General features: G+C 69.2%; 2 protein-coding genes across 6 annotated transcripts; one reads left to right on the forward strand and one right to left on the reverse strand.

The window, feature by feature from the left end:
• Positions 1-2,409: 2,409 nt before the first annotated feature.
• AFMID (arylformamidase) lies at positions 2,410-21,492 on the reverse strand. 4 transcript variants are annotated; one of them, XR_005813615.1, is made up of 13 exons: positions 21,355-21,492; positions 21,185-21,275; positions 20,990-21,094; positions 20,783-20,831; positions 20,511-20,596; positions 20,365-20,437; positions 19,911-20,008; positions 19,316-19,394; positions 19,005-19,140; positions 18,454-18,558; positions 17,937-18,206; positions 13,258-13,267; positions 13,017-13,027 (listed from the first exon to the last, which is right to left on the reverse strand). XR_005813615.1 is itself a non-coding variant. In XM_040530705.1 (11 exons), the coding sequence occupies exons 1-11, from the start codon at positions 21,388-21,390 to the stop codon at positions 18,177-18,179; spliced, it is 888 nt and encodes a 295-aa protein (XP_040386639.1). In that variant the 5' UTR covers positions 21,391-21,492; the 3' UTR covers positions 17,757-18,176. The 4 variants fall into 4 exon arrangements, 2 of the variants coding, with proteins under 2 accessions (XP_040386639.1, XP_040386640.1); XR_005813616.1 differs by lacking the exons at positions 13,017-13,027; positions 13,258-13,267 and adding an exon at positions 2,410-2,420; XM_040530705.1 differs by lacking the exons at positions 13,017-13,027; positions 13,258-13,267 and having other exon boundaries at positions 17,757-18,206.
• LOC121057050 (probable low-specificity L-threonine aldolase 1) lies at positions 13,910-17,452 on the forward strand. Of its 2 annotated transcripts, none has more exons than XM_040530703.1 (8): positions 13,910-14,174; positions 14,303-14,427; positions 14,583-14,666; positions 15,407-15,495; positions 15,714-15,899; positions 16,004-16,141; positions 16,277-16,469; positions 16,574-17,452. In XM_040530703.1, the coding sequence occupies exons 1-8, from the start codon at positions 13,948-13,950 to the stop codon at positions 16,909-16,911; spliced, it is 1,380 nt and encodes a 459-aa protein (XP_040386637.1). In that variant the 5' UTR covers positions 13,910-13,947; the 3' UTR covers positions 16,912-17,452. The 2 variants fall into 2 exon arrangements, with proteins under 2 accessions (XP_040386637.1, XP_040386638.1); XM_040530704.1 differs by having other exon boundaries at positions 13,911-14,087.
• Positions 21,493-21,600: the final 108 nt, after the last annotated feature.

Raw genomic sequence — 21,600 nt, forward strand, 5'->3', positions numbered from 1 at the left:
TTCCCAGTAGGATGCAGGAAAGGGCTGTGCTGTGCAGCAGCCGGGGACTTACTGTAAATGGCACCACCTGCTCCTTACATGGCAATTCCTCCTGCGGGGCCGGGGCCGTGGGGACAGTTGGGAACAGGGACCGAGACATCTGCTCCCGGCACGCGCTGCCGGGAAGCCTGCGCTCAGCTGCGGTGGCACCGCTGCGAATCTGACCGCGGGTTGGGGCAGCGGCAGCTCCCAGGGGAGCAGCTCCACAGCTCGGCCTCTCCAGCGCCCGCCGGAGCCCCGTGTCCCGCAGAGTCCCCCCGGCTGCCCCCGGCAGGCGCAGGCAGCGCAGCCCCGAGGTGCGGCACAGACCCCGGCCCCGGCAGGGCTCAGCGGGCACTGCCCCATCGCTGCCCGCAGGCAGGGCTGCAGCGGCCGGGGGGCTGCTGGGCTGCCCCGTGCCCCTTCAGCACCCACCGGCCTTGATGCCCGGCTCTGTCCGGCCAGGGCTGGCAGCCTGTGGGCATCCAGGGAGCACATGGAGGCCACGGGGCTCCGTGGTGAGCCCAGGGTGTATTTTGGGATGCAGAAGTTAACGGAGAGGCCTGTGTACATTGCCATGGAAACCCCTCTCTGTTGCTGGATCTCCAGCGAGACCCGCAGTAAACTGGCGGAGGGAGCCAGCAGCTGAGCATTCCTCATTTCTTCCATCAGCCCCGCTCCTCACGGAGGCTGCGCTGTGCCGGCTGCCTCCCACCCAGGCACCTCCACCGGACCCCCCCGCGCCCCGTGCCGCGCACCCGAGGTCTGGCGGCAGCGGAGGACACGGCCACCCGCTCGCACGGTGCTGGTGAGTGCGGCGCTGCCCTGAGCTCTGCTCCCGGGGGCATTGCCCTGCGCGGGGCCAGCCGTGGCGGGCAGCGCTGCGCCGTGAAGGACGCGGGCACAGCCCGGTGCCGGAGCCAGCGGCTGATGTGCGGGCGAGAGGAGGGTGCAGGTGCACGCGGCCAGCACCCGGGTGTCCGGGGCAGGCGGAGATGTCCCAGCCATGCCCTCACAAATGCTCACTCGTGGCACAAAGCGTCCCGGCTGTCCCAGGGGAGGCTCTCCGGGAGCCCAGGCACCCGCCTGTTGGGCAGCAGCGGGCAGCGTCACCCTGCTCCGGGCTCATCTGCCCCCCGAGAGCACAGAAACGTCGTGGTGCGTGGGGAGGTGGGCTGGGTGGGAAAGGAGATGGGGGGGGTCTCGCATCCGCACCCACCTCCAGCCCCAGCTGTGCCCCCGGCCCCTCAGCCTCAGGTCCCAGCCCCACAGAGGGTGCGGAGGGGTCCTGCTGCCTGCAGGCTGCAGCTGGCAAATGCTCCTGGCCCCGGGGAGCTGCCGCACGGAGCCGCACTCCAGGGTGGGCAGAGACACGGGGGCAAACGGCTGGGAAAGGCAGATCCTTCACCACGGCCCACCGGGACCAACCGGGTCCAGCTGCCAGGGCCGGGGGCTCCCCAGCTGCCTGGGGCAGAGCTCCCACTGCCCCCTGGGGGGGCTGCTCAGGGTGGAGCACCCCCTGCCCCCCATGCATCTCCAGAGCAACAGAGGAAGTTTTCATCCCAGCAGCAGAAGCTGGAGCCCGTAGAAAGTCCTGACATTTCAGAGGAACGTTTCAAACAAAGCCACGTTGCTGTGGCAATGGAAGCCGCAGGCCGAGTCTGGGGACACGGCCAAGGATGAGGGAGCAGCAGCCCAGCGCCAGAGGTGCTGGGGCTGCCCGGGGGGTGGCTGCGAGCCGCAGCCCTGCCAGCCCCCGCCCTGCCCGTGCCGGGGGCGTCCCCCTGCCAAGTGCTGCCCTGGGACGACCGAGCCTGGGGTGGGCTGGGGATGCCGGCACACGAGCAGGTCCCGTCCCGTGCCAGCCCCTCCCGCACGTTCTCCTGCTCCTGGCTGGTGACCACGGCTCGGGCCTGTGCTGCTCCTGCACCTGCACGTGCAAGGAGCTGGCGAGGCGCCTGCCGGCTGCGGTGGCGGCTGGGCACAGGCACGCTGGCGGCACGTCACTCGAGGGCCCCGTGGATGCTCCAGGCAGCAGGCTGCCAGCTGCCGTGGGTGTGTTTGCCCAGCACGGAGCAGCATCCTCAGATGACCCTGGCGGAGCAGCTGTGGGCAGGTGCCAAACCCCAGCCCTGGAGCAACCCTTGGCCTCGCATCAGCCCCGGCCTCCTCCCTGTCACAGGAGCCGGCAGCTGCACACGCAGCTCGGGGCAGGGCGCCCGGACGCGGACCCTGCCTCTGCGGTGCTGGTGCTGCTGCTCCCGGTCCAGCCCTGCCCCGCTCCCACGGGTGCAGAATGCTGGGGGGCCCCGAGGTCCTGCGAGCCTGGTGGGCCACATCTGCCCGACGGCTCCCGAGTCCCATGGGCAGAGAGCGGATCCCACCAGGATGCAGGGGAGCGGCTCCACTCACCCAGGAGAGCTGGTCACAGCCCAGGGGAACGGAGCAAAGGGGAGCTGCCGTGGGCCCCTAGCTCGGGCACAGGAGCTTCAACCCACCTCCAGCCTCCCCGGAGGTGCCACCCTCTTGCCAGTGCCACAGAAAAAGACATGTGGGGATGGAGCAGTGGGACATCCACAGCTGGGCTGGCTGGGGAGCAGCGAGAGCCACGTGCCGTCACTCAGATGCTGAGCACAAGCCCAGTGGCTGCATCCCATGCTCTAGGTGACTGCTGTGCATTGGTGGCACCGATGTGCGGGCTGCAGGCATCACCTCAAACCCACCGCCAGGTGCAGCACAGCCCCAGGAGCCCACACGCGCCCTGGAGCTTTGGAGCACGCTCCACACACGGGCGCTTGGGGAGCGGGGATCCCTCCGCCAGCTGCCGCCTGCTGTGGCACGGGGACAACAGCCCCGGTCCCCACTCGGTGCCGGCTGGGCTGGGGGTGATGGGGTGGAGGAGCCACCGCGCTGGGCGAGGATGGGTGTGCAGCTGACAGAGGTCACAGCTGGAGCAGATGTTCCCTAGAAGGACCCGTGGGCCCCATCTCAGCATTTAACGAGTGGGAATGGGAGCACTTTACTGTAATTCCAGCAATTATATTGTTCATCCTTGGCAGCCGACACCAGTTGGTGTCCAGCGCCATGGGATCACGATAAGCCACCTGGCACGGAGACTTGGCAGCGCGCCGTGCCTCCGGGCAGCTGGCCAAGGCAGGGCAATAAAGGGCTGCGGAGCGAGGTGCGAGGTACGGTAAGGGCCCGCCCCGGGAGTTCCTGTCACCGGCCCAGCCCTGGCCCACAGGTGCCGGCAAGGAGGGGCCGTGGTGCCCAGGGCGACGGCCTGCGGCTGCCAGGAGCAGAGCTGCCACCTTGCAAGACCCTGAGCAGGAGCTGCCACCAGGAGGGCAGGATGCTCCAGGAGGGCAGGACCAGCCCTGAGCATGGAGGGGTCCCAGGGCAGCACGACACCAGCAGGGAGCAGCGGAGCCCGCACCCACGAGGCAAAGAGGGGGCTCAGGGATGGGTGGAGGCTGAGCTCAAGGGTCCATACCCCTGGGGACCCCGGTCATCCAGCATCCAGCCCAGCCAGCCCCTCTCCAGCCCTTGCTCGCCCATGGCTGCTTCCAGGCAGGCGCTGCCCCCCAGGCTGTGCTTCCCCGCATTGCCTGCCCAGCCTGGCCGTGCTGCTGGGTGGTCCCTAATGATCCTTGGGGCCGCATGGGAGCAGGGGACAGTTGGCACCCAAGGGATGGGAGTGTGAGCCCTGCTGAGTCATCACTTTGCTGTTCTCATTTTTCCATGGTGCTGTTGTGCAGTTTGCTGGAAGCCAGCTAAGAACCATGACTAATCTGTTCTCAAAACAAGCACAAAGAGAGCAGAAAGGTTTGTGCAAACCCCGCGGGGAAGGGGGGCTGAATCACAATGCAGAGCTGGAGGAAGGCGAGCAGCTGGGAGCAGCTGGAAATGCCCCAAGGCAGAGCAGTGCCCTGTGGGCAGCACCTGCACGGGGCGCAGGGTGGGCACAGGGGCTGCCAGGACCCCTGAATGCGCAGTGCAGCAGGGCTGGGGTACGGTGAGCACACGGACTGGGCTGAAGCACGTGCGACAGCTGGCGCAGGCCATCAGGCACTGGGAAACGCACGGGTGGTACCCGAGGTCTGCGCTCCCATCCCGTGCGTCCCTGCCCCTGTGGGGACCCCACCTGCCCAGGCAGCCCCGGGAAGGAAGCGGCAGGAGTTTGCTCTGGCCGGAATCGGGCATCCATTGATTTGCTGTTATTAAAACCAGAGCTGCTGTCGGGAACTCCGCAGTCTGGCTGCCCTTGCACACGCTTCCTGGAAGGGGCTGTCCCGCGTGCCCTCGCTGGTGGGGGAACGGTCCCACCGAAGCACCTGGCCATGGCCCTCGCCAGCGCCAGGCTGGGACGAGCAGCCAGGGCAGGGGACACCAGGCTGCGCATCCAGCCCCCACGGGGACGGGAACAGGGGAGGGATTTTGGTGCTCAGCACCCCCGTCCCCTCTGCCCAGCGGTTCATGGCCCCGCATCGCCCCGGACCTCCCTGGCCAGGCACAGCGGCCGGGCTCCTCTGGCACCCCCGAAGGCAGGGAGGCAGCGGTGCGGGCAGGGGCTGGGGGGACATCACCCCACATCTGGTTCTGGTGATAACGAGGGCGCAGCGGCGCTCACTGCCCCTTTCATCTGCTCGCTGAAGAGGGTTTACTGGAGACGCGAAGTCATTGCTTCCAGCCTGGCGGGATGAATCACCGCATTGCAGGAATTCTGCCCAGGGGCTTTTCTGTAACAGCGGTGGAATTTCGAAATGGCCAGAGGGAAGTCACTGCCTGTGCCCTCCCTGGGTGTGTGCGAACCAACATGCGGGAGTGTGTCCCTCCTCCTTGCACAACCTCCCATGCAGGAGGTTCCTGTTCCCAGCCGCCTGCATGTACGATGGTCCCCAGCTCCTGTGCCCGCAGCTGCAGCACCTACCACGGGGCACAGGCACAGGCACCCCTGTGGGGTGCTCCCCGCCCAGGGCAAGGAGCAGGGCCCTCGGAGCCGTTGGGGACCCCTGGGCTGCCAAGGGATGAGCCTGGCTTCCTGGTGTGGCACGGGCGCCCCTGCCCACAACACTGTGCCCCCCTGTGCTCCCCGCAGCTGCACCAGCCAAAACCAAGTCCCCGTGGGGCCCCAGGCGTGCCGGCACTGCTTGTGCTCAGCACCGCGCAACCACGGCTGCTGGCAGGTTGTCACCGCGGCGGTTGGACGCGGTTCGGAGCCCCCCAGCTGCTCTCGCACCCACGAGCAGGTGGTGAAAGGAGGGGAAGTGGCCAGTCCCAGCCACAGTGGGTGCACGGTCTCAGCAGCAGCATCTTCCCCATCTTCCCTCTGCCCTGGCTGTGCGCATCCCGCCGGGGTTCGTGCTGGCAGCACCCTGGGCTGACGGGAGCAGAGGACGTGTCCAGCTGCGGACAGAGGGACAGCTGCTGGCAGACACCCCGGTCCCCCCCATGCAGACCCCTGCAGGGTCACACTGCTGGGGGGACTCTGCCAGCCCAGGGGACACCACCGCCAGGGGCTGCCGCAGCCCAGGGGGCACCACCGTCAGGGCTGGCAGGGCGGTGGGAAGGGGGCTGTGGCCGGGGCTTTCCTGGCAGCCAGCGGCGGCCCCGTGGGAGCTGCTGGGCCGAGCCCAGGCGGGCGGCAGGGCTGTGCTGGGGCTGGGGTTTCTCTCAGTTTCCACATGTTGCAGAAACTCTTTCCCAGCGAGAGCAGAGGGGTTTCTTGATAAAGGGGGAAGCACGTTCAGACCAGGAACTGAAACGTCATCTTTGAGACGGGCAGCTCTTCCTCTAAGCCAGACACTGAGTGCAGCCCTGGCTGCTCCCTGGCAGCTCTGCAGTGAAGCGTGGCTGCAGGAGTGACGGTGGCTGCCCCCAGCCCATGCCCATCGCAGTGTGGGGTCCCGCTCGCTCCAGCATCCTGCTCCAGACCCTGCCCGTGTGGGCTCGTCCCGGTCCCTTCTCCTGCCCAACATCCCTGGTGCTGGCTGCCGGGGCACCCATGATGAGCACTGCAATGCCCAACCTGCACCGAGCCCTCACAGCCCAGGGCCAGGAGGGGAGATCAGGCGGGCACCAGGCGAGCGGGGGCACACAGGGGGCTCAGAACATCCCTCTGCCGGCAGGGACCAGGCAGCTGGCACCACCTGGTGCGGGGGCTCCGGCACTGGCGAGGCTGGGGCTGGCTGGGGCCAGGCAGCGCTGCAGGAGGCGGTGAGCTCCCGCCGGCGAGGGGGCTCCGACAGACCCGGCCGTGCAAAGCTGGCAGGAGCTGCTGTGGGAGAGCCCCAGGCTGGTGAGCACAGCACGGGGAGACAAGCCCTGTAGGACCCCAGACAAAACAAAAGCAACCCCAGGTGAGGGGAGCAAACAGCCCTGGCCGCCCTTGGCCTGGTGGGGCCCGTGCTGGAGAGCCGAGCGCATCGCTGTGGGGAAGCAGAGATAACAGGTCCCGCTTCCTGGCGCCTCCTTTCCTGCACAAAGGGCTGCGGAGAGCAACGCGCCGGGAGAAACGCGCCGAGAGCCGCCCTCCCGAAGGCCTGGTGCAAATCCCCTGCGGCGAGCCCAGGCCCAGCCACGCCAGGGGGACGCAGCCCAGCACCGGGCCAGCCGCAGCTGCACGCCTGCCGCAGGCAGCCCTGGCACAAGGAGCCCACGTGCAGGGCCCCGTGGCCACGGCGCCGTTTCCTGGCAGTGGCCACGGGCCGTGGTGGCAGCCACCAGGCACAGCTGCAGCGATGTTTCCCGTAGGGCTGGGTAATTTGCTTACCCTGCTTTGCATGCCTGACGCTGCCCGGGGGCAGGGGGACACAGGGCATGCGTCACGCACAGGAGGCGTGCGGGACAGCCGCAGCCCCGGCCCCACAGCAGGGCACACGTGGGGCTGAGCCGTCCCCATGCTGCCCCCACACCATCCCCCTGCCCCAGTGGTGCTGAGCACGCAGCAGCCTCTCCAGGGTCTGGGGGAAGGGAGGCGGGGGGCGAGGGGGGAGGACCAGGACGCAGCAGGACTTTGGCCGTGGGGAGCTGCTTTATTTTGTTTTACACTTTCCTGGAAATGAACAGCTGCAGGGGCCGCTCCAGCCGGCCTGCTGGGAAGCCGCAGCCCCCTCCCCGCCTTTCCAGGATGCTCCGCGCCCAGAGGCTGCCTACGGCTCCCCCAAGGAGCTGCTCCGCGCCCAGAGGGGACTGCACAGACGCCCTGGTGCTGCCAAACCCAAACTGCCCCTGGATCTGGGCACAGCTCATCCAACTGCCCAAACCCACAAACAACGTTAACATCTCGGTGTGGCAGAGCAACCCTGGCCCCGGTGGCTGGGCTGGCTGTGCACAGCCTCCCCTCCGCAGCAGGCAACGCTGGGCAGCCCACGGGCTGAGAACCCGCGCACCGAGGCTGAGCAGATCCATCCCAGCCAGCCCCATGCATTAGCACCAGGTTGATTTATAGAAATCCAATGGCTGGGGCTGCCAGTGCCTCCTGCCAAACCTCATTAACGGCTGGCCTGGGAGCAAGGCAAACAGCTCGTGCAGCAACAAGGAAATCCTTGTTTAAGCATTTCTGGCCATGCTTGGCCCTTCCCCTCACACCCGGGGAGGAGGGGAGGGGAGGAGGCACAGGAGATGCGAGAGATGCGAGCCTCAAGCTCCCAGCTGGCACCACCTTGGCACCTACAAGGAAGGAGGCACAAGGGGACGCAGTGGGGGCCTGTTCAGGGTGGGAGCCCCCAGGACAGGCTGTGAGCCGGGAGGCAGAGGGAAGCCATGACACAGTGGGGGGCAGAGGGTCCCCCTGCCACACGCCGGGGTCTTCCCTTCCAGCACCACCATGGCAGCACAAATAACCAGGAGGGATATGGGGACAGCAGGGGTGCCCACAGTGGGTGACCGAGGGACTGGCTCAGGTGGGCAGCGCGGCTCAGCCAAGGGCTGCAGGCAGCCAAGGGGCTTTGTGCCTCACTCCTGCGCCTCTAAACCCCTGTGCCACACCGTGCTGTGCTGTGCAGCGGGGCACAACTCGGCCAAAACCAGACAGATTTGTCCAAGAGAGACCCTCTGGTCCACCCTGTGCAGAGCAGCCTGGAAGGAGCTTCCAGGTGGGGTCTCCTGCCCCTCAGTGCCCCTGCTCCTGCCCATGCCAGGTTCCCGTGGGCACAGCGAGCTCCAGGCACAAGGGGCTGCAGGAGGCCGTGGGAGCAGGCACCAGCACCAGCACGCCTGCCCCGTGGTGGGCACGGGGCACCAGCACAGCCAGCGCACAGACCTGGCACTGGTGAGCTCCAGAGCAACCCCAGCGACCTGCATCCGCCTGCCCCACGTGTGGCGCAGGATCTATTTCATCATCTGGAGAAAAGCATTTACTGCCAATAAACGGGCTAATTAATTCTCCTCAAAGACCTCTCAATTATTCATCTCGGGCCACAGAGAAAACAATTACAGCACTTACCTCAGCCCTGCCTGGGCCAGTGCAGCAGCCAGCGTGGGGCCAGGGCTGGCGGCAGGCAGGGCACGCCAGGGGCAGCCCAGCACGGAGCCCTGATCCCGGGGGCGCTGGGAAGGGCGCGCCAGCCCCCGTGCCCCTGTGCAGAGCCAGCCCCTGCACTGGCGCCCTCCCACCCAGAGTGCCCCCGAGAGCCGCTCCTCTCCTCGCAGGAGCCGTCCTGCACCGGGACCCTCTCCCAGCCCAGACCCTCATGCAGCCAGGTTGCTGCCCCGGGCCAGCTGGCTCCTGCGGGGCACGAGGAGGGTGCAGGCAGGACTGTGATGGCCACGGCTCCCGCCCGTCTGCACGGGTCACGCTCGCCCGCTGCTCCCAGCAGCAGAGCTGGGCCTGGCTGTGGGTGCCCGCTGCCTGCGGGGGGGGGGGGGGGGCTGCACCCCCACCAAGCAGCACCGGCACCACGCAGCCCTGCACAGCACCTCTCCGCTGCTCAGCCGGGGACGGGCAGGACGCCGTCCCGACGGGGGCCCTGGTGCCCCGCTGTGCCGTGGGAAGGAGCCACACTCGGGTGCCCCCGGATATCGGCATCTTTCCCAGACCGCGCTCTGGCTCCTCAGCTTTTGGGATGCTCCTGCCCTGCCGCGGGGCTGGGCCCCCTCCCCACGGTGTCACCCCCACGGTGTCACCCACACCCTGAAAAGGCCTCGCAGCGCTGGCAGTGACCGCTCGGCACGGCCCCGCACCGCGATGCCAGCCTGCCTTCTCCCCGCACCTCCGCGGGGCCGGGGCGCAGATGGCGGCCGGGCGGGGGGCCGGGGGGGCCGGGGTCCGGCGCGCTCCCCGCCACCCCCCCGGGCCCGCCGCCGCCCCCGGTGGGACCCCCCGGGGCACGGCCGCGCCGCGGCTGGCGCACGGCGCCCGCCCCGCTCCTCGAGGGCGCGCGGCCCCCGCGGGGCGCCTCCGGCCCCGGCCCCTCGCCCGCCGCCCCGGGGGGCCCCCGCCGGGCACGGAGCCGCCGCCGGGCGCGCTCCCACCTGCGCCCGGCCGGGAAGGGTTAAGCGCCGCGGCCCCCACCCGCAGGGCAGCCGAGGGGCGGGCCTGTCGGGAAGCCGGGATTTCTGCAGTGGGTTTACTGGAAAAGTTGTTGCCGGCGGAGGGAGGGGTCACCCGGGCGGCCGGCAGGTTGGATGGGGGCGCCCGGCCCGGCCGCCCCTCCGCCGCCGCTCCCGGGCCGGCCGCAGCTCGGCGGGCACCGGGCGGCCCCGGCGCTGGCTTGCCCGGCGCGGCCGGGGCGCGGCGGCCGCGGGGCTGCCGGCCGGAGCCTCCCCGCCCGGCCTCGGGACCCGCTCCGCCGGGGGACCCGGCCCCTGCCCCGCCGCGGTGCCTCCTCGGGGGCGGGCGCCGGTGGCGAGGAGCCCAGCGCCGCGCCGGCCGGGCCCCCGCCGCTCCTCCGGGCCGTCCCCCCGCGCCCGCCGGGTGCTCCCCGGCGTCCGGACGGGGCCGTCGAGGGTTTGTTCGGGGCTCGGTCTCGTTTGGGCGCTGCGTGTGCGAACAGCCGCCGGAGCGCGCCCCAAAGAGCTCGGACCGAACAGGCGAAAGGCGCGCCCCGGCACGGCACGGCGCGGGCACGGGACAGCCGCGAGGTTGGCCGCGCTGGGCAGCCCTGGTGGCTCCCGCACACGGGGGCACTCACGGGGGCACCGGGGGCGGGAGCTGGTGCAGAGGGGCCGCACAGCACCTGTCCCTCGGTGCCAGCCTACACCTCCAGCACGACCTGGCATGGGCAGCACGGCACAGCACAACGTGGCATGGCACAGCACAGCACAGCACGGCACGGCACAGCACAACGTGGCACAGCACAGCACACAACATGGCACGGCACAGCACAACACAATGTGGCATGGCACGGCACAGCACAACGTGGCACGGCACGGCACAGCACAGCACGGCACGGCACAGCACAGCATGTCGGAGGCCTGGCTGTCCCCCTGACAGGCTGAGCCAGGAGCCCAGCACATCCCAGCGCTTCCAGGCATCGCTCCATGGTTCCCGACAGTAGGAAATCAGTTGGCTCCACAGCTCCTACCACTCGGGGATGATTGATGCTCACGCTCCCTTTGCCCAGGTCTTAGCGGGGCCCTCCAAGGCTGGCCAACTCCAGCCTGCTGGATAAGTTATCGCACCCCACAGAGCACACAGCGAGGTCGTGGTGCCAAGGCAGCACAGGAGGAAAACACCCCCGGCACATGGCAAGGGCTGCAGGGCCCCCGCCAAACGCTGCAGCCAGCCCACCTCACCATGGCATGGGACACCCCGTGGCACCGGCACCCCACAGGCCCCGCACCGCACACCCTGCAGCCCAGCAGGACCGCCTCCACAGCTCCAGCAGCACCAGTCCCAAACCCAAGCAGAACCAGGCATCTTGCTGCACCCAAACCCCCCGATGGCCCCCCTGAGAGACCCTTCCCTGGCCCAGTGCCCAGGCAGGGCAGCCCCGAGCCCCATCCCGCCCCTGCCCCATGCAGAGTTCCAGCAGGAGCAGGGCAGAAATCAGGGAGCACCCACCCCAGACGGCAGCGGGTGCACCCCAGCACCCCAGCAGCCCCCAGACCCACCAGCTGTCTGTCTGGGAGGCAGGGAGCAGAGCTCCTGGTGCTCCCCAGGCTGCGTCTGCACAGCCTGGTCGGCGACCCTGGGCACGTGTGTGCGGGGGGGCTCAGCCCCAGCCCCAGCGATGGCTGAGGAGCCTGGAGACACATCAGCCCCCAGCCCAGGCCCCCTCTGAAGGACCCACAGCGAGGACACCCAGCAGGGCCCCCAGCCCCAGGGTGGCGGCCAGGGGGGCAGGACGTGCGCTGCCAGTGCGGGCAGGGGCGCGGTGCCGGGGCCTGGCTGCTCCCAGAGCCGGCTGTGGGGCCGGAGGCAGGGGGGAGCCCGACCCGGCTCCGGGAATCGCCCCAGCGGCTGCCAGCTCCTGTGGCAGGGGGAGGGCGTAGGGAAACCCGATCCTCCCCAGCGGGATGTGGGATCCGCTCCTCGGCCAGGGCCCAGCAGCTAATTTTAGCCCTGGGGAGGCACCTTCACAGCATGCGCTCAGCCCGCGGGTGGCTGCACGCTCGGTGGGGCCAGGAGCCGCTGGGCCGGTGCTGGCACGTGGTGGCCACAAGCCCATGGCCAGCCTGGCCCCGGCTGAGCCCCCCCAGGCACTGGCCAAGCCCCCCGGCTGCCAGCCAGGCGCCAGCACTGCCCTGCGGCTGCCCACGCGCCTGTGGCCTTGGCTCCTCCAGCCCCGCACGTGGCCACAAGCCTTCCCCTGGGTGTCCGGTGCTGGCTCCCGCTGAGCCCCCCCACGGCCCTGCTGGGCCCTGAGTGGCCGGGGGGGCAGATGCTGGCGGCTGCGGGGGCCTGCTGAGGCCGCTCCTGGCGCTGGGCATCGCAGGCAGAGCCCCGGGGGCTTGCAGTGAGGGGGCTGCAGGACTCGGGAGTCTGCAGAGGATCCTCACCACGCAGCAAGGTGCTGCAAAGGGTTTGGCCACCTGCAGCGAAGGTGTCCCCAGCCTGGTGCCAGATTCCAGGCCCATGCCAGGGCTGCCACGGGGCTGCTGGTGGGAGGCTGCACGCTGCAAAGCCCCGCACCACCCTGCCAGTCCCTGAGCTCAGCACTTGCAGACACCGCGCTCAGCCCCACGCTGTGCACGGTGCTGCAGTTGGCCTGACAGCCCTACGGGGCACCCCGGGACCCACCGGCAGCGCTGTGCCTCAGCCGACAGCGCCAGGAGCAGCAGGAGCGGGTGGGCAAGCGGCTGGGGAGGCCGCAGCCAAGGCGCGATGCAGCCGCCCGGAGGTGCTGGGTGCCCAGCCCGCAGGCACGCTTCCCCCAGCCCTTCGCCCGCGGCCTGGCCACGGGGCTGCCGCACGCTTACTGGAAGGGGAAGCTGCTGGGAAGGCAGCGCGTGCGGCGGGGAAGCCTCGGGGAGGAGAGGCGAGGTGCGGGGAGCCGGCAGAGCTCGGCTGTCCGTGCTCCCAGGTCCAGGGCCAGTAACGGGAAGCGTCTGCTCTCAGTGACGGTAAATCAGATCGGGGAGATTAGAGGCCTTTTTGCCTAATCATGAGCAGCTTGAAGTTGGAGGACAAGTTCCTGGAACAAAGAGGAAATGGAGGCAGTAAATAAAGAAAAACTGTTAACATGTGGCCCTGTGTGTGAAAAACGTCTCTGTGAAGGACTGTTTATGGCTCACTCATCTGCAGGGTGACAGCGCGGGCTGTGGCGGGTGGCAGCGAGGAGGCCCCGCGCCCAGGCGTGCGGGCAGTGAGCCAGGGGGGCTGCGGGGCCGGGGACGGGCGATGGAGGAGGAAGGCAGCAGCAGAGCGGGGCCGCAATGCCCGCGGCTGCACCAGGGACATGGCACCAGGAGGCTGCGGGCACAGCATGCGCGAGAGGAGAGGCACGAGGCCCCTGAGGGGAGGGATGGGGGCCTGCGCCGCTATCCCCCGGCACTGGCAAGCGCTGCAGCGCCCAGCCTGTGGCAGCCCTGCTCCACCCGCAGCACAAGGGGCACAGCCCAGGGGCTCCTGGCAGAGCCCCGTGCGTGCAGGCCAGCTGTGTCCATGGAGCATCCCGTGTGTGCAGCCTCCCACCTGCTCCAGCCCGAGGGGAAGGAGGCAGGGGTCTCGCTGCTGTGCCAGGCGGTGCCCCGCGGGGTGCAGCAGGGATCTGTGCCAGCAGCCAGATGCCCACAGGTCCCCCTCCTCAGTGCAGGGAGAAAGTGCTGAGAGCTGCGGAGCTGCCCGAAGCTGACAGCGGCGCTGCTCTAATCCGTGTTTACCCGGCAGTGCCACAGGGCTGCTTGTCAGCTGTTTGCAGGGGCAGATGCAGCCAGAAGCTGGAGACGATTCCCAGCAGCAAAGGTCACCCCGTGCCTTTCCTGTCAGCAGTGTGGCGGGAGCAATTGCCATTAAACACACTTCTCTGTGTGCGTGCAGACTCGCAGGTCCGCCCACAGAACCGCAGCTGAGCGGGGCAGGCGGCCTCGTGCCACCCGGGCTCCCTGGTGAGTTCTGCTGGTGGGACGAGGGGCCACAGGGGGGCATGGGGGCATCGAGCAGCGCCCACCCCACAGCCCCAGCACCTCCACCTGCCCCTGGCACGGTGACACCCGAGCGGCCACAGGCACAGCGCAGAGGCACAGGGTGGGGAGGATCTGCAGAGGGCCGGGCGCTGCAGGGCACCAACGTCCACTGAGCCAGCCCCAGGGGGTGCCTGGGGGCCCGTGAGGCAGGAGCAGAGCACCCGCCATCCTCAGCTGTCCCTCGAGTTGCCACCCTCATGGCCTGGGTGGCCTCAGGGTGCCTCCCACGCTGCAGCCCCGCCGGGGAGCGTGGCCGGCTGGGCCGCAGGCAGCGGTGCAGGACAGCCTGTCCCTCCATGGACTACGCGCCCCGGGAGCCCTTGCGGCAGGGCGGTCCCGGCCGTCCCGGCGGTCCCGGCGATGCTGGCGGTGCGGGGCGCGGGCGCTGCGCTCCGCCGGGCCTGGCTGTGTGGAGTGCGGCCCCGCCGCAGCAGCACGGCGAATGGGGGCATCGGAGCCGGGGGCGATGCGTGGCCGGTGCAGGGCGGAGCGGCCCCCGGGTGCGTGCAGGCAGCTGGCGGCAGGCTGAGGGTCGCAGCTGGGCTCAGCACCGCCTGGGCGGGCTGCGCTGGACCCTCTCGGAGCAGGTGCTGGTGCAGGCCCAGCTCGGCACAGCCACTGCTGCGGGGTCTGGTTTGGTGCAGGGCATGGGGGTGAGGGGCAGGCCTGTCCCCAGGGACTGGCACAGCTGCAGGGACCCCGCTGTCCCCAGCAGGTGCCCGCAGCACGTGGTGGACCTGCGCAGCGACACCGTCACCCAGCCCAGCGAGGCGATGAGGCGTGCCATGGCTCAGGCTGCCGTGGGAGATGACGACTATGGCGAGGATCCCACGGTCAATGGTGAGCATGGGGGAAGCTCCTCCTGCGCTGCAAGGGGCAACGGGGCCAGGACTGGGGAGGGGGCCAGGCCTGTGGGTCCCGGGGCTGAGGTGCCCCCTCCGAGGGCCAGCAGACCTCCCTCTCACACAGGCTCTCTGTGCCCTTCCTCCGTGCAGAGCTGCAGCACCTGGCCGCGAGGTTCCTAGGGATGGAAGAAGCCCTTTTTGTACCCACAGCCACGATGGCAAACCTCATTGCAGGTGAGCACCCAGAGCTCAGTACAGCTCTCCCTCCCCAGCCTCACTCCCCTCTGGGAGAGCCGCAGTCTTGCTCAGAAAGCTCCAGGTGTGTCACGTCCGAATGGCCACAGGGGAGAGCCCGGTGGAGAAGGCAGCTCGGTGCTCCTGCTCAGCTGGGTGCCTCTCCTGTTGCGCTCAGCCCATTCAACCAAAAGCTTCAGCAGTGCAGCATGACTCTGGCCAGACCCCAGAGCCGCCGTCCTGCTTCCCGTTGCGGATGACCAAACCCCTTACTGGTGGAGAGGGCACCCATGCTCACCCCTCCTCGTGCTCCATTAACCTTTACCCAGCTCACTTTCCTGCCCTGCGCATGAGCAGGGCTCTGCTGTGCGCTGCAGGGAGGGTGGGCTCCGCTCCAGCTCTGGCCACGTGCGTGTACGAGGCAGGGAGGGCGGGCAGGGCCCCCCAGGGCCCCCCCAGCTGCTCCCCACCCTTGCCCTGCTCCCCTGCCTCCTGCCACGGCAGGCAGGCCCCACGGGCACACAGACCCGCCCCACACACAGACCGCCTCCAGCACTCTCCCAGGGTCGTCCCCCCGTCCCGCAGGAGACGTCCTGCTGCAGAGCGGTGCCACCGCAGGAGCCGGAGCCCTGCAGGGCACCAGAGCCGCAGGGCCACGGGCATCCCCAGCTGAGCCTGCGCCTCCCTGCTCGGGGCTGCCCGCGGCCACGCTGCGCCCTCACGGCCCCTCTCTGCCCCAGTGATGTGCCACTGCCAGCGCCGGGGGGCTCAGCTGCTCCTGGGGGCCGAGGCGCACCTGCACGTCTACGAGCACGGCGGGGTGGCGCAGGTAGGTGCCGGCCTCCGGCCGCGGCACGGCGCCGGGGCTCCCTCCGGGGACGGCGGCTTGCTGCTGCCCTCCTCTGGCTGCCGGGGCCGGAGGGAAGGCTCCGGCCCGGCCCGGGGCAGCACCGCCCGAGCCGCAGCCCGGGGCTGGCGCTGGAAGCGGGGGCGGAGGGGACGGGGAGGGCAGGGCCGGCGCCCCCCAGCTCTGCTCCCCGGGCGCAGGTCGCTGGGGTGCACTCGCAGGCGCTGCCGGACCTGCCCGACGGCACCTTCGACCTGGAGCAGCTGGAGCTGGCCGTCCGCGAGGCCCACGGCAGCCGGTACCGCCCCCGCCCCGAGCTCATCTGCCTGGAGAACACGCACAGCTCGGCGGGGGGCCGGGCGCTGCCCCTCGCCTACCTCCAGCAGGTGGGAGCCGGCGGCGGGCGGCACGGAGGGGCTCGCGGAGGGGCTGGCGGCAGCGGCTCCCGGTGGCACCGGCGGCTCCCGGTGGCTCCTCGGCCCCTGCCCAGGTTCACCGGCTCGCGGAGCGCTACGGGCTGCGGGTGCACATGGACGGGGCGCGGCTGATGAACGCGGCAGTGGCCCAGGCCGTGGAGCCGGCGCAGATCACCCAGCACTGCCACTCGGTGTCCCTGTGCTTCTCCAAGGTGAGCTCGTGCAGGGAGGGAGCTCCTGGGGCTGAACGGGAACAGCACGAGCTGGGGCCTCGCCCTCCTTCGGGGCACGGGGCAGGGGCTGCGCTGGGCCAGGGCAGCGCTCAGGCCGCCCTCTTGGACCCCCAGGGCCTGGGCGCCCCGGCTGGGGCCGTGCTCGCCGGCCGCCGGGCGTTTGTGGCGGAGGCCTGGCGCGTGCGGAAGCTGCTGGGCGGAGGGATGCGGCAGGCAGGCGTGCTGGCAGCCGCTGCCCGCATCGGGCTGGAGCAGGCAGAGGCAACGCTGCGCAGAGACCACAGCAACGCCCGGCGCTTCGCTCGAGGTATCTCGGGCCCTTGGCCGAGGGCCCCGGGCAGGGCTTGAGCAGCCTCCCCTCGGGGAAGCCAGGCACGGGGCTGGCAGCCTAACAGCCCGTGCCTCCCTCAGGCATCCAGGAGCTGAAGTCACCTCTGTGCTCCGTCAGCCTCCCGGCCGTGGAGACGAACATGGTGATGGTGGCGGTGACGGGGGGCTGGCCGTCCCCAGCAGAGCTCTGCACGTACATGCGGGCAGTGAGCGAGGAGGAGCTGGCTGAGACAGGCCACGCCGTCAGCGTGCTGCTCTTCCCCTGGTCAGCACACACTCTGCGCGCGGTCTGGCACCGCGACGTCTCAGCCCACGACACCGAGCTGGCACTGAACAAGCTGGGCTTTGTGGCCAGGAAGTGTCAGGAGAGGCTGGCCCTGGGACCGGGCCCTGCGCCTCCGAGTGCAGCGGGGCACTGAGCCCGGACGGGAGCGTGCCTCCCCCAGCCCCAGCGGGGGGCAACAGGCTGGTCTTCAGGCTGGGGCAGCCAGCGAAGGGGCTGGGACCACCCGCAGCGTGCTCCAGGCACGTTCCCCACAGGCTGCAGCACAACACCCACCCACCCCTGCCTGCCGCCCCGCAAGCCAGCGTGCCAGCCCAGCCCTGGGAGAGCGAAGTTCACAGCTTCCCGAGCGAGCACCACGGCTCCTGATGTCTGGGAGCTCCTTCCCAGACATGCCCTGGGGACAGAGGGGAGCCCGCAGCTCACACCACCATCCAGGCCTTGCCAAGGCAGCTCCTCACCCAGCAAACATCATCTGAGCACTCTCTGGTCCTCAGCCCGCACAGCGCCCAGAGGCAGAGCCAGGCACCCCCCGCCCCGGGCACCCCAGCATCTGGGGCCGTAGGGGCTGGGCTGCACAGGAATATCAGGGCAGGAAGCGTTCTCTGCAGCCCTGTGTGCTCAGCTCAGTTCTTGCTGCTCTAACTGGGGTCTAAATAAATGTGTTCTGGCAATGCTACGGCTGTGCAGGGTATTTTCTCCCAAGGCTGCTCCCTCCCGTTGCTATGTAGCAGGGATATTTTCATAGCACAGAGGCCCCCATGGAAGGGCGAGTGCACCTGAGGACATGCAAGTGTCTCACAGCCACAGGACCACCACCACTTCACTGCAGCACCACAATCCGTACCTGACCAGGACTGTCACACAAGAAGCCCTTCTGCAGGACCTGAGCTGTGCAGGAGGGCAGCTTCTCTGTGTATCAGCTAAGAGTACTCGATAGCTGAGCACAGCACCGCCTTCCCTGGAAGATTTACACCCAGGCAGCGTTTATTCCTATTTTATTTTGTATTGGCAATCAGCAGTTTAAGGCAACCCGAGGGAGCAAACTGCATCATCTGGTCACCCAGACAGGCCCCCAGCAGGCCCGCAGCCCTGTGCACCGCAGCTGGCCCAGCCCCAAGGACAGCCCCAAAGCACAGGAGCACCTCGGTGAGGGAACACCAGCGGTAACTGGTGCTCTCCTGCTGCAAGCCCCCCTGCCTAGTGGCAGGCCGGGAGGAGCAGAGGAGGCACATCCGCCCGAGAGAGCCCTTACAGAGGGGTGTCTGGGGCAGCAGCCACCCAGTGCCACCAGAGGAGACCCAGCAGGCTGGAACAAGGATGGAGCAGAGCAGGGTGCAGAGGCTGCCCGTCACTGCACAGGGCTGTGGTTTCCATCTCCAGTTTGCTCCCAACATGCCATCAACCTCTTGCAATCATGTTCAGAATGACCTGGGATGAGGAACCAAATGCTGTGAACAGTGCCTGGCCCCACTGCCCCGCTGCTCCTAATCCGGGGGAACAATCCCCCTTTCCAAGCCCTGGAGGCGACAGCCAGGCCCCGCGCAGCAGCCCCGCACTGCCCCACGAGGCAGGGGAAGCACACGTCACCACCACCCTCCCTTCTGGCCCGCAGAGCTGAGCTGTGCTCAGGACAGCGAAAGATGGTGGCTGCAGGGGACAGGGGCTCTCCCCTTACCTGTATGAGGATATAGGTGTCCTCCGACAGCTTCTCAATTATGTCAAAATGATCCACGGTGGCAAGATCCAGCAGGGAGACAGACCAGCCGGCTGAGCGCAGGGCCTGTGGGGAGACAGCACCAGCGCGGGGGAGCGGACCCTGATCAGGCCCCGGAGCGCAGCAGGAGCGATGGTTCATCAAGGATTAGCATCCTCCCCTGCTGACAGCAGCCATCACCCCAGCCGCAGAAATACCGCTCTGGTACAGCACAAGAGCACCTCACCCCAGTTTAGCCTCATCAGGGGCATCTGGGTGAGCCTGAGCTCGGCCGGGCAGCAGGCGGAGGATCCTTCCCAAAGCAGGCGCCAGCAGAGGCTCAGCACAGCAGGCAGCCACGCAGCACTGCTCTGCCGCCAGCCCTGCTCCTCTGCTGCCCCACACCGCCAGCCCAGAGGTCTCCAAGCCAGAGCCCCCTTCTCTTTAGGGTTCAAGAGAGGGAGAAGAACAGGACCGAGCAGGACAGCCCACGCAGCATCCTCAGAGCTGGCCGAGGCGCTGCGGGGGCTCACCTGGCTGTACTCCTGCGACTGCCTACGGAACTCCGGGGAGTCGTGCTGGGCCACAGCCACCAGCACCTCACAGGCTGCAGCCGCAGGCACTGCTTGTGTGATGCACAGCATGGGGCTGTTCCTCTGGGCCACTTCCCTGGGGAGGAAACATTGAAGTGCCGAGGCTGCCAGAGCTCCACTCCGCAGGCGTGGGCAGCGCAGGCTGCACGGCTGCTGGTGTTTGCCCAGGGGCTGCACTGCCCAAAGCCACACGCGCACACAAGCTGCCTGTGCCCCTTCCCAAGCGCGGTCCCTACAGTGGGCAGACTCACCAGCTCATGTTCAGTGCGTCGTTCACGTAGGTGTGCAGAATGGGCTCCAGGTCGTACAAACCGCTCACCAGAACAGCTCCTGCAGGCACAGATGGGGTGGGTGAGTGGCCCCGCAGCTCAGTCCCCAAGTCAAGGCCCCAAGTCCCGGGCCTTCAAAGGGCAGAGGAAGACCTTGGCTCTTGGCAGTGCTGCTGGCACATACCCCCAGGGTAGCTTGCCCAGGAGCCCGGGTTCTTGTCCCCCAGCACCCATGGGCTGCAGCCAGCTGAGTCAAGTCATCTCACTCAGCTTTACAGACTGCAGAACTGGCTGCCTCTGGCAGCTGGTACAGCCGGCAGAGAGGGCCGTGTCCAGGTGCAAACACCAGCTCACCTGCAGCCCTGCCCTGGACAGAATTTCTCCCCAGGCCCCTCTTTGCCAGCAAGCTGGCAAAGTTCCCTGCAGGGATCAGACCCCACTGCCACGTGTCCCTGTGCCTTGGCAGCTCAGAGCCACGCACCTGGGTCAGGAAAGCAGGAGATGCCCCGGTGCAGCCCCCCGGTGCTGAGCACCAGCCTCCCAGAGCAGGGGGAGCAGAGGTCTGTGGAGGCACTACCTCTAATATCAGGAACCACTCCAAACTCCGTCCAGTCTGTGCACAGCACCATGGCTGCCAGGTGAGCCCCTGCCGAGTGTCCACACAAGTAAATACCCCTAAAGAGAAGGAGCCGTGAGCAAACACGGGAAGAAACAGCACAGCACACGCTGCCTGGGGACATCCCAGGCAGAGCGGAGGGAGCAGCACAGCCCCAAGGGCTGCAGCATGGCCACGATTCCCAGTACATCAAATAAGCCCTTCTGCAGCGACAAAGGAGTACGGACAGGTGCTGCCCGGCACTCGGCCTGAGGCACTGAGGTTTTATTACAGCTCAGGGCTTGTTTACCCCATCCAATTGCTGCCACAGCCACCTCCGAGCACCGAACCACCCAGGGAGTGACGTGGGCACGCTTTGCCTGGAAGGGGCTGCGGCAGCAGGGGCCGGGGACGCTGGGGGCCGTGCGCTGCCCACCTGATCCTGGAGTACTGCTTCGCCAGGAAGGCGAGGCTGCGCCGCACCTGCAGCACCATCGCGTCCATGTGGCCTGGGCAGAGGGCAGGGTCAGGAGGGCACCGGGCCAGCGAGGGGAGTCACGGCCGCAGCAGCACACCGCCTACCTTTGGGAGCTGTGTCGTAACCCACCGCCACCACCGCGACGCCCCGCGACACCAGCGGGGGGGCTGCGAAACCTGACGCGTCCTTACTGGGGGGGGGGAGAGAAGCTAGCCGCGCTGCGGGGCAGGCGTCCTGCGGGGCTGGCTGGGGGCGTCCACAGGGCCCGAACACCCGGGGCGAGCCCGGGCTTAACGCTGCTCTCCGCAGAAGAAGAGGTAAAAGCGGGGCCGGCAGCTCCCTCCGCAGGGGAGCCCTCACCGAGGGGCCGCCTTACCTCAAGCACTGCCAGTAGCCTCCGTGGATGTAGACGAAGGCGGGGAAGGCTGCGTGGCACGGCACGGCACGGCACGGACACGGCACGGACACGGCACGGCACGGCACGGCACGGACACGGCACGGACACGGCACGGACACGGCACAGGTGAGCAGCGGGCAGGCCCCGGCCCGGCCCGGCCCCGCCGCCCCCCCGGCCCCCACCTACTTTCGGAGGGCTCCGCGGGGAAGTAGAGGTCGAGCCTCTCGCCGTCCGCCTCCCCGTACGGGACGTGCAGCGAGCTCCGCGTGCTGGCCCGCGCCCGCTGCGTTCCTGCGGGGCCGGGGGGAGGCTCAGCGCCGCCACCTCGGGGCCCGGCGGGACCGGGCGGGCACCGGGCGGGCACCGGGCGCCGCCGCTCACCTGCGGTCACCGCCTCGATGTGGGCCCGCACCGCGGCGTCCCCGCGCAGGCGGCGGGCCCAGCGGCTGGGGGAGTACTGCTGCTGCAGCTCCTGCGGGCCCACACGGCGGCTGCGGCGGCTGCGGGGGTCGGGCCGGGCCGGCGGCACCGCGCGCTGCCCGCCCCGTTACCTCCGCGGCCATGTCCCGCCACCGCCCCCGGCTCATGCCGCCGCCGCCGCCGCCGCCTCAGCCGTGCCGAGCCGAGCCGTGCCCGCCCGCTGCCACTGGCCGCCGGGGGCGGGTCGGTGTCGGCCCGCCCCGGGGCCATTGCCCGCCGGGGCGGGGGCCGGGGCCAGTCGGGGCCGTGCCGTGGCCGCCAGGGGCCGCTCGGGGCCGCTCCGTGCCCGCCCCTCGGCCTCGGCCCCGCCCCCGCGG

Source organism: Cygnus olor, chromosome 18 (assembly GCF_009769625.2).
Source record: "Cygnus olor isolate bCygOlo1 chromosome 18, bCygOlo1.pri.v2, whole genome shotgun sequence".
Lineage (NCBI taxonomy): Eukaryota > Metazoa > Chordata > Aves > Anseriformes > Anatidae > Cygnus > Cygnus olor.

Coding starts and splice junctions, on each gene's coding strand:
- LOC121057050 (XM_040530703.1), top strand. CDS start 13,948: ATGCTGGCGGTGCGGGGCGCGGGCGCTGCGCTCCGCCGGGCCTGGCTG. Junction 14,428..14,582: donor CGAGGATCCCACGGTCAATG/GTGAGCATGGGG, acceptor TCCTCCGTGCAG/AGCTGCAGCACCTGGCCGCG. Junction 14,667..15,406: donor GATGGCAAACCTCATTGCAG/GTGAGCACCCAG, acceptor TCTCTGCCCCAG/TGATGTGCCACTGCCAGCGC.
- AFMID (XM_040530705.1), bottom strand. CDS start 21,390: ATGAGCCGGGGGCGGTGGCGGGACATGGCCGCGGAG. Junction 21,095..21,184: donor CATCGAGGCGGTGACCGCAG/GTGAGCGGCGGC, acceptor CCGGCCCCGCAG/GAACGCAGCGGGCGCGGGCC. Junction 19,141..19,315: donor GACGCACTGAACATGAGCTG/GTGAGTCTGCCC, acceptor TTTCCTCCCCAG/GGAAGTGGCCCAGAGGAACA.